Genomic DNA, 11,708 nt, shown 5'->3' on the forward strand with positions numbered 1-11,708 from the left:
CCCAATATGGGGTCATTTGCACTCTGCCCTCCAACCTTTTCTTTTACTCTTTTCTACCCAACCTCTTGATTTTATTGCACTTTACACTTTTGAGGAATAATGATGTAATATTCCATCCCCGTGTTTACACGCGCCTAAGGGCGATATTGAGTTCAGTAAAATTGTAAAGGTCGAACGCAAACAGCCTCCAACGTATGGAATCATTTGCACTTTGCCTCCCAACCTTTTAATAAAAACAAAAAAATAGAAAAAAAATCTGAAAAATGGAGAAAAAATTAAATACATAATTTGCAGATAAATAATTTCACATTACAAGATAAAATCTAATATAAAAATCATGAACTTTCTGTAATATTAGGTGTATGAAACCCCTAAATCGGACAAAAAATATTTTAAACTTCAATTCACAAACAAAAAACTTCAACACAAACATAAAATCAAAAGATCAATACAAATTTAAAATCAAAAGAACATTACAAAGATTGAAAAAAAAAAATCCAGATGAGAAATAAGAAAAACTCATCGACCCAAATGAACAGATTGAACTTCAACACCTAAAAAAATCACAAAAAAATATAACTTCACAACAACATCAAATACACTACTATTGTGTAAAAAGAGAAAAAATCAAATCAAGAAAATAAAGAAAAAAATCATATATTTCTATTGGCACCACCATCAAGCATATGTGTATTTTAATCCGTACCAATATTATATTTGATTTGTAATGTGAAGTGGTGTATCTGTAAATCAAGCATTAAATTTTTTGAAATTTTTTTCCTTTTCTTTCCCCATTTTTCAAGACCTTTCTATTTTTTTTAATTTTTTTTATTTTATAAAAAGGTTGGGGGCAAAGTGCAAATGATCCCATACGTTGAGGGGCTATCTGCATTTAATCTTTATAATTAAATTGTCCTTAGGCGTATGTACACATGTGGATGGAATATTCTACCATAATTTTTCGAAAAATGCAAAGTGCAATAAAATCAAAAGATTGAGTGAGAAAGTGTAAAAAAAAAAGTTGGGGGATAAAGTGCAAATGACTCATACGTTAAGGGGGTGTCTGCATTTACCCTAATTTTTAAAGCTGACACTAAATATTTATAATAAATGACAATAATTTTAATATTGTTATTATAGATAGTTAGTGATAATAAAAACCCAGCGACCTTTATATTTCTTGTCACTATATTATCATTATATACAATTTATTAATTATTTATAATAACAATTTTATACACAATTTATTTGTCTGTATTAATTCTAATGACACAATTATTTAAATATTGTTATTATAAAAATTATGAAATTCTTATGGTGATAAAATAATTTTTTTTAATCACTTATTACATATAATTCGTGACAAACATAATTCACTTTCGACGTCTTCTCTATTAATTAGTAGAATCTAATTAATACAACAAATATTATTACATATGCATGGCATCAAAATCTAACATAACTAGTAGACGTGTCACTCATTATTCTCGAAATATATTTAAAATTTTAATTATTTTGTGTAAATTGGGAATTTAAGGCACGTGATGTAGGTCACGTGGGAATGCAGCACACGCTCCTGCTGCCTAAAAAGATTGAGAAAGGTTACAAATTAGAACAAACACGATGAAAACGATCGGAACAGCATACAAACCCTAATAAGTGACAGAGGCCAAAACTCAGATGCCCGAAATGACAAAAGCACCCTTCTTTTATTCTGTTATTCCTACCTATCCCAACTTCTTGTTCTTTCTTTATTTTATTTTATTCTTTTTAATAACTTATTACTTTCACGATTTGATGTTTAATTGGTTGTATTAATAAGAGGTTACAGATTCGAAACTCAATTTTTTTTAAGTAATTTATGTAAAAGTCACTACTAAATGGTCAAGTGTCAGTATAACTGTTATAAATTTGCTAGTACGAGGACAATGTTGTCAAGTAATATGTAAGTAATCTTATGAGCACCTTATAATTTTGGGATAACAGTACTGTTTTTTTTAAATATTTAATATAATTACACGTAAATTCTGTATGACGAGAAATTACACCTAGTATCATAATTTGTTTCCAATATCAAACATTATCAGTTAGTAAATTTATGAAATTTTCTTGCATCAGGAAAAGTTGAACGAAAACATTTATATTTGCCTCTCATTGGCTTGATACAGACTTATTGCAGACATGTTCTATCAGATAGTGATGATTGAAACAAGAACCATAATACGATGTAAAAAAAAAAAAATTTAATAAAAATAAATTATTGTTGCAACTATTTTAGCATAGTTATTGCAGTTTTATGAAAAATAAAAATAAAAAGTATGTTAATATTTTGAAATGTTTGCTATTTGGAAGCAATAATTATGTAGGGTTGAGTTTTGCTCCCCACAAAAGACAAAACTTCTGAAGTCAATAATTTTGTTATGCATTTTCATTATTTGCTCCTCCATTAATAGAGATTTTCAAGTATGCTCAGAATTTAAGAAATACTCCTCTTATGGTAAATAATGACGTCATTTATTATACCTTTTTAATGTTAATTATAATTAATTTATTGAAGAAATTTGTTTAACTATTTGTCATATTTATTTATTTTTTAAAATACCAAATGAAAATAGCCAAGATTATTGCAATAAAATTCTCAACCTACCTCGCCCAATGTGTTTGTTTGTGTTTTTATTTTCAAGTTTTAGAACATTAATCAATATTAAAATATGTTTATTTTTATATGTATTTTTTTTGAAAATATATTAATTTAATAATACAATTTTATGTAAAATGCAATCTCATTAATTAATTTAAAGGGTAAATTATGACGATCTTTTCTGAGGTTTGAATACTCCCTGATTTTAATGACTGTGTTTAACAATTAGTCCATTTCGTTGGTTTTCGTTAGGTTTTCATCTATTTTGTATGGTGAGTGCACTTGTGGACTAAAAATTATAATTTTATTTATTTATTAAAATTAGCTAATTTTTTTATTAAGTGAGTGAATAATTTTTTAAATTTTTTCATCCACTCCGTCTGTTTTTTGATAATTTTTTTTAAAAAAATACATTAAGGGCATAGTTCACAATTTTATACCCCATCCAAAAATTACATAATTTAATCAAATTTGTAATTTAAAGACAACGAGAATATATTTATAATTATACCAAACCTCACAGAAGGTCGTTATAACTTACTCTAATTTAAATACATTCTCATTTCATACGAAAATTTATACAAAATTGAGAATATATATTTTCTAAACTAAAAATTAAAAATAAAAACACAAACATTTCCAAATTCCTTGATGAAATGGAACGTACATGATATGTATAGATAGTGTATGTACAGAATATATAGAAGTTGTAGTATTTGTGTTCTTGTCACAAACCTTTCAGACAGTATCCATCTCTTCACTGTTCTCTCTCTCTCTCCTCCCTCTCTCTCTCTCTGTCCAATTATTTTTCCTTTGACAAACATCAAAACTCACCAAACAAGAACCAGTGTTATTTCCCCTTTTCAACTCTGCTAAAACAAACATAGAACCTACATACATACATACATACATACTGAGAGAGAAAAAAAAGGAGAGGAGTTTTAAAAGATGGTACTTTCTCCAACAAACCAAGTTTGTGTCTCCAAATGTAGTGACCCTTTACTCCATTTAAACTGCCTCTTGGCTGTGTAGTGTAGTCTTGGCTGTTTTCGTTCTATATGGATTTTGAGGTGGTGGGCTTGGACAATCTGGTCTCCTCAAACTCTGCAACTGCTGCAGCTTCCAACAATGGCAGCTTTGCTCTAGACAACACTACTGCTGAGAACAGCAAGCCTAAATGGTATGGATCTGGGTTCCTAAAGCAAGAAAGGGCAATAAATGAAGATGATTTCAGGGACTTTAAGGTGGCCAAGACTTCTTCTTGTGGGGAGACATTGATGAAAATTCCTTTGCAGAGATCTAACACCACTAGTCTTTCTGAAGGCCATCAGCAAATGCTCAGCTTCTCCTCTCCCACCTCTCAGACTGTGACATTTCCTTATTATCACCCCACATCAACTGGTTTTAGTAGAAACACAGGTTAGCATAATTCCAGTGGCTTTTTCTCATTCTTGGGGTGGGGTGGGGGCTGGGGGGGTGCATAGTTGCTGCATGGAACTGAGGTCTAATGTGGTAAAAAGAAAGTTGTGATTTTTGGTAAGTAAGGGTTTGCAAAGATTAGTTATCTTTGATGTAGGTTTTGGTTACCTGTTCTTTTTGGATTAGTCTTGTCATATAAACAACTACTGGTCATCTTTCAAGTCTTATCCACACAACCATGAAAGAAACAGTGGCTTCTATCTTATGTTCCAAGCTTTTCTGCTTTGGCAGGATTTTAACAGTTTCATTCTCTACAATTCAAATGATTTACTGTAGAAGAAGAAAATTTTGGGAAAAACAAAGTTCAGATGCTTGTTTCTGTTCCTATCTCTATAATTGGGCTTTCTTTCTTTTCTTTCCATAGCTTACTGCAGCCCACCAAAAAATAAAGGGACTTTGAAATTTTGGGTAATCTGTTACAACCCTTTTCGACAGTGATATCTTAACTTCATAAAAGCAAAGTGTGTTGGGTTGTTGTATTCAGAGGATTCCTTATAAGTATTTTGTCATTTGAATGTTTGTTTCATGTGTCTGTTTTGTTTCAGGGTATGGCTCTACAGGGATAAATGCTGCAAGCATGCAGGGGGTAGTATCAGGGTTCAGAGGGCCTTTTACTCCATCACAGTGGATGGAATTAGAGCATCAAGCCTTGATCTACAAGTACATAACTGCTAATGTGCCTATACCTTCTTATCTTCTCAATCCGATCAGAAAGGCTTTTGACACTGCTGGTTTTTCCACCTTTCCCGGCCTGAGATCCAATTCCTGTGAGTACTTTTTCAACATTTAACATGTTGCAAAATGTTCTTTTCAGTGTATATTTGCTCAAAACTAGATCTTGCTCCGTATGAATAACCAACACAGTGTGTGTGTGCGTGAAGTTACAAATTGTTGTGTGTGAACTAAATTAGAGTCGTTTGTCTCATGTCGGCGTTGTTGGTTCTCATGTTGCCTTGAGAAGCTCAACTAGTGTACTATGTTGTCTTGATTTATGTTGTTAAGAATATCTGTCAAGTTGAAGAATGTGATGCTTTTCTTGTTCTGCTCCCAACTCTTGTCTTCTGATATATGTTGTACTTTATTAAATTTTGTTCTAAATTTACATGGTTTGCTTGGATGTACGCTTGTTCAGTGGGATGGGGTGGTTTCCATCTGGGATTCTCCAACACTGATCCTGAGCCGGGACGGTGCCGAAGGACTGATGGGAAGAAATGGCGGTGCTCGAGAGATGCAGTAGCCGATCAGAAATACTGTGAGCGGCATATGAATAGAGGCCGCCATCGTTCAAGAAAGCCTGTGGAAGGCCAATCTGGCCATTCCGCCACTGGACTCACCACAACTAACGGCAAGCCACCTATGGCTACATCCTCATCGACGTCTGTGGTGCCTCCTGGTGGTGTATCCAACAGTCTCGGCCTTTCGCACCACCACCAACTAAGTAACTTGCAACCTGGTTCTAGCAATCATATCCCAGGAATAGGCAACATCAACAGGTGAATTTAGCAGCACTCTAGATCTTCAATTTGAAGTCTTTTACTCGAGGAACAGCTTTACAACACTGGTTTAAGATCATTGTTTTCATCGAATTCATGGAGTGCTGATTCTTAAACAATAAATGCAACATATAATCTAAGACTTGTGCCTGATTCTTGCTCTCGATTGCTTTCTGTTTGCACAGAAGTCTTCAAGACAAGGAAAATGCTGATGAGGCATATCGACACACAACAGTTCTGTCCATGACATCTCCGAAAGTCAGCCTCAAAGACAACCAGTTTTCTGTTCCCAAACATCAGAATGCATATGAAGAATCCTCCCGCCAGGAGTTTGGATTAGTCTGCTCTGATTCTTTACTCAACCCTTTAGACAGGAGCTCATCCCTTGTGAACTGCAGAAACTATGGTACCCACCACAACCTCAACGATCATGAGAACAAATCACAACATGCACTCAGGCAATTCATGGACAACTGGCCAAAGAACCAACCAGAACAACGCACAGCCATTTCATGGCCCGATGTTGATCTCCAGCCAGACAGGACTCAGCTCTCCATTTCCATTCCTGTGGTCACATCAGATTTCATGTCCTCTACTTCCTCTCCCACAAACGAAAAACTCACAGCTTCTCCACTACGTTTATCTCAGGAGCTCAAAATGGGATTAGGTGTGGGCACTCTTGCTAGCGAACAAAACCAAAGGCAAACCAATTGGGTGCCAATTTCATGGGAACCTTCAATGGGAGGGCCTCTGGGAGAGGTCTTGCACACCACAAGCAACGGTGTGGCAGATTGCAAGAATGCGAAACCACTTAACCTCATGGATAGCTGGGATAACAGCCCCAGGTTGGCATCATCCCCGACTGGGGTCCTGCAGAGGGGCGCCTTCGGATCCCTCTCTAACAGCAGTGCTGGGAGCAGCCCGCGAGCCGAAAGCAGCAAGACTCTTGATGGGGCTAGCCTCTGTAACGGACTTATAGGTTCGGGACTCATGAATCCATCACTGCCTGCACTTTAATGCCATCGATAGGAACGTCAAATCGGTCATCATCGAATTTGTTAATTTGTTTCAACTAGTATGTAATAGTTCATTTCCATGTTATCACTGTGGCTTGCTGTATCCATTTGTGCCTCTCTAGTTGCTCAAACTCAGTTCATCAGTAGTTGTGTCTTAATATTTTTGTCTGTCCTTGTGATTTAATTGCTCTTGTCTGGTGCATTGTGCCCATCACCATTGTGATTAGGTTGGTAGGAAGGAAACATGCTGGTAAGTGGGGATGATGTATTCATAAGGTACGGGTTCTTGGTGGGCTATAAATTACAATCACCCCCACCATTAAATTTTGTATGTATTTCAAACTTACAGTACTTCTGTAAACTTCTATTTAGTGCTTAGCATGACTTCCTTACAGTCGTACTGAAACAAGAAATGCCATTTTCACTCACCAAACGATTATGACAACGTGTTTCTTGGGTTCTGGCGTCAGGCACTGTTGCTCTCAGGGGATCCTAAATTCAAATTTTAGAACAGTTACAATCATTATGTATGGAAATCTTATACATGTATTAGTTCTGGACTTGCTGGGGACGGTATAGAAGAAAATTTGACCGGAAAGGATATGGCGCTATATTATCTGATAAATTTATGATGAAGAACATGAATGGTTATGATATGGTAAATTTATGATAGGATGAGGTCCTGGTCACTTTCACTCAGGACCATCAAAATCTTATTCGAAGCTTGGCAAATCTTTCTTTTGATTGCTTTAGTCTTTTGGGTGGTCCAGAGCAGCAACTTTTGTTGAAAATATTGCAAAAGAGAAGGATTTGAACATCCTCAAAGGAAATATCAGACAAACCATACTAAGGTTGTTTATACCCAAATGGAATTCTGTGTTAAGGGATGTTCACAGTTTCCGGTCTGAATGAAATTTTCTCAAATTTAGGCTATTCAGAAATATGGATAAGTCGGATGCACAATAATTTAGAATAAATTATATCAAGCTCTCCAGAGATTTGAAATTATTTATTAATTCGGTAAATATATAAAAATTGTCCACTTAGTTCGTAATTTTTTTTTTAAAAAAAGTAAAATTATAATTCATAATCCACTTGTTCAGTTAACTATAAAAAAATAAAAACCTAATGAGCCAATTATTGATCATCATTTAGAATTATAAAATATTTATAATTATGCCAAATTTAGAAAACTTGTTCTAATTTATCTAAATAATTTATGTGAAGAATTGTCGTATCTACTCAAGTATTTTAACTGGAATTAACCAATATTACAAAAAATATAAATGAATAAAGGAAGAAACAAAAGGATGAAAATGAAATATCTGAATTATCAAAAGAGGTTTTATTCCACGAAAGCTGCATGTGAATCGAATGGCCATAATCTGAGTCAAGTTCCAGTAACATTATTCTTGTCCAATAGCTCATCAATGGCTGTTCAATTAGGTGCCTTTTTTTAACATGAATTGGACAAAAAACTTTGACCAATTTCATTTTCAAGAATTTAAGGACGATGCTGCTAATCATTAAATTGCATTCATTAACCTACCAATAAAGAGAAAATTAGGAACAAAAGAAGATCGTAGTCTTAAATGATAAGAATTTTTAGTTTTAATAATTTTAATAGTAGCAAAACCAACCATAAAAAACATTAGCTGACAGATGCATACCACATATCTATTGACACTTTTAAAGTTATCAGTTTATATTTATACACTAATTGCTGCAACCCTGGTTGCCAACACCACCGCACGACCGGCTCGTTAACTCCGGGGAAAAGTTGTTTGATTTCCAACCAACGCAGCAAACATCTACCAGCCCTACCGCATTCCATTCCTCGTCAACTGCAACATCAAAATTAATTTTAAGCTTACCATCCGATGGTTTAACCCATTTTCCCAGAATCTGCGTGCCACCAACCTCATCGCCTTTTAAGTGGGCTTCAGTGAAAGCAACAACCATAGTCTTGTCCTCAGGAGTAGCCTGGAGGGATCCTCGCTCGTACCCTCCAATAACCTCGAGTTCCTGTTATTCCATATCATCCACCAAACCATTGGGAAGCATGCAAACTCCTCATCCAGCTCCTCAAACTCTGCCCGCATCCACTCCTCACACTCCCCTTCCCAGAGTTCCCAAGGAAGCTCTGATAAAGCCCAAGGCAGTCTGGAACATGAGCAAAAGACATAGAACGTGAGCAACACCTTCCCTCTTCCCTTCGCGAAAGTGATCAATATGGCTACCCTTCTTTTCGCCAAGTTATTGGTTGTTGGCATGACATTCTTACACGATATCCATGCAAACAGTTTAACTCAGAGGGGAGCCCCAAGCTTTCCCAAGAAGATCCCACGGCCGTACCAGAGCTGCAGTGCTACATTCACCATTGTGTTCATCAGCCATGGAACGTGCCAGAAATAGCAGACCTGACTCAGAAAAAACCATTATGACAGGATCACCTCAGCGGAATAGAAAGGATAACTTCAGCCACTTCTGCTGGAAAAATAGCACAAACCAAATCCTCTTTCCGGCTCCAATCTCTACTCTCTATCAGTTCCAACTAATTCCACCCATCTACCTAATTCTAGGGGTGGAATAGGGGGTTAAGATATAGGATTCCATGTGGATTAATCACATTAAAAGTAAAATATAACAACCTTTCCTAAAATTTAACATAATCACAAATGTCTTTTCATTATATGGGAAATTATCAATATCTCTAAAATTAGAGACAATCTAACAATTAGTCAAATCCATTAGTTTTCATTAAATTTCCATCCATTTTTCAAATTTTGTTGATAAAAAAGTACAGCAAACCAAAAATGCACAATTCTAGACCTCCGTCAATGATTATATAATTTCATCAAACATAAAAAAGGTATTAATAATTTCACAAAAGAAAATACTCATAGTTATGAAAAAGTATTCATAATTATGGGCAATTAAAAAAAATTATTTGTAATTTAACCTTTAATTAAATAGAAGATTTATAAAAGTTCAAATAGAACCAAAGCAAGTTTCATTATACTTAATTTTTCTAGCATAAAATATATATTTTAATAATATTACCAATTGAACAATAATGGTGCTATAATCATAATGATATACGCATTTCCTTTAGAACTAAAAAAATTAGATATTTCCTAGATAAACACATTTTCCATTTCACTTAAAACATACATAGCACACCATAAACTATTGCCTGTTTAAGAGACTTCATAACGATCTAAACACTATGCAATATTGCAATCCAACTATCTTATTATGTTATCAATTTTTTGTATATTTTGAAACTATTCATAAATATTTTCACAAGATTTTTTTTTGTCAGGTTAATTTTTTGTTATTATTATTATTTCTTTTTTCCTTTTCATACTCTTTAATTTTGTTTCTTCAGTCAATGCAATATTTTGGGAAAAAATTATAGTTGAAGTTCAATAATTCATATTATTTCATATCATAATTCTATACAACTTAATATGAGTGGGAGTCCAAAAATTCCAACTCAAGAGAATATAATGTTTTGTATTCTACCCACACATTTGAACCCATTTTTGAACCAACACAATCATTTGACACCAACGGATGACATCCAAACTTGGTCAAACCTGCTTGTTTATGTTTTGATTTTCAATTTTTAGTTTTTGAAAGAATAATTAACGAGGAAACATAATTGTTTATATAAATTGGCATTGGAAAAATATTAATTTGACTAATCCAAACATTTTTCATTTTCATATAAAAACCTATACAAATTCGAAAAACATATATTTTTTTCACTAAAAACTGAAAATAGCTCAAAATGCACCAACTAAAGCTGCTGTCCAACCAAGCTAGATCTGGATGAGCTCAAGAAGGCAGCCCTTGTAAAAGAACAAATGCAATCAACATTGACAAAGGCTACACAAAACTTATGCCGAAATAGGAAACTCTGGAAAAGCCCACAACTCTATGCAATCAATCAACCACCAAAGTTTGAGAATTGTTTTGACAAAGATAGGAGTGAGAAAGAACAAAAGAATAAGTTTAGGGTAAGTGATAGGTGATGATTACAACAAATTGTTAAAAAAGGGCGGATTGTGGAGGTGTGCGTAACCTTCATTTCTAGATTACTCGTAAAATGCAGGCTTTATTCACCACCAAAACTCAGTATCAGGAGAGGCAAAACAGACACAGCAAACACCATGTTAATTTGCTACGTTAAGAATGAAGCCAACTCCACCAGTCGACAAGAAAGAAGCAAATGCTTCACCGGAATTAAGAAAATTACGTTACTCGTAAACTGTAAAATAGAACTACGATTAAGCCGCATATACAACAATCCCAACGAAATCAGACCCACAAAAACTTTACCAAGATTACTCAAACTGGAGAACTAAAAACAACCGAGCAAAAAACGGAGCAGAAATTTTCTTTTCCAGTGGGAGCTCATATTCTATGGGTGTATAAAAAGTCTGTCAAGCTGAGGCAACAGCATTCAGAACGAGGAATTATTCTATAATCATCGCTCCCACCGCTTATTTTCATCCGCTCGAATCTCACATTTCGGAAAATCAAAAACATACATACAAGATGATTAAAACCATCCGTTTCGACATATATGAAAATTGAAAGCAAAAGACATAGGAAAACGAGATCGAATGCTTACGAGGGAAGTGAAGAACGCATAGCCGGCGATGCGCTCGATTTATAGCAGAGGGAAGAGCAGTGAAGGGCCAACTCCAAAACCCTAGCCCTTCCACAGCGGCCCGCCCACTTAGTGCTCGTTTTATGATCTTTAATTTCTGTCCCATTAAACTCTATATAAAATTAATCGCCACGTAGTTCCTACTTATATATAATTAATAATCTTTTATATTTTAAAATATATATTATAAATAAAATAACTATATATTTTAATTTTTTATTTATTATGTGACTTTTTTACTCCCCAACTTTTTTCAACTTTCACATATAGAAAAAGTAGAACTCCTTTAAATTTAAAATAATTTAGAGAAAAGGAAAAATATTGTTGAAACAATATTCTTAAACACAAATTTGAATATATATTTTATTTTTATTTTTATCATAATATGGGTTTGATTT

The 11,708-nt window shown here is 34.2% G+C and overlaps 1 protein-coding gene and 1 long non-coding RNA gene across 2 annotated transcripts; one reads left to right on the forward strand and one right to left on the reverse strand.

Moving 5' to 3' along the window:
• Positions 3,712-7,013, forward strand: LOC105159087 (growth-regulating factor 6; the record flags this gene model as incomplete). The annotated part of the gene is given in 4 exon segments (XM_011076031.2): positions 3,712-4,060; positions 4,666-4,887; positions 5,253-5,613; positions 5,799-7,013. Coding segments are annotated over 4 exon segments (1,764 nt in total), but the record flags the coding sequence as incomplete, so codon positions are not given.
• LOC110011666 lies at positions 8,223-11,401 on the reverse strand. The gene is made up of 2 exons (XR_002286671.1): positions 11,272-11,401; positions 8,223-9,049 (listed from the first exon to the last, which is right to left on the reverse strand). It is a non-coding gene; the product is annotated as an uncharacterized LOC110011666 (long non-coding RNA).

This window comes from Sesamum indicum, linkage group LG3, assembly GCF_000512975.1.
Source record: "Sesamum indicum cultivar Zhongzhi No. 13 linkage group LG3, S_indicum_v1.0, whole genome shotgun sequence".
NCBI classification, from domain to species: domain Eukaryota; kingdom Viridiplantae; phylum Streptophyta; class Magnoliopsida; order Lamiales; family Pedaliaceae; genus Sesamum; species Sesamum indicum.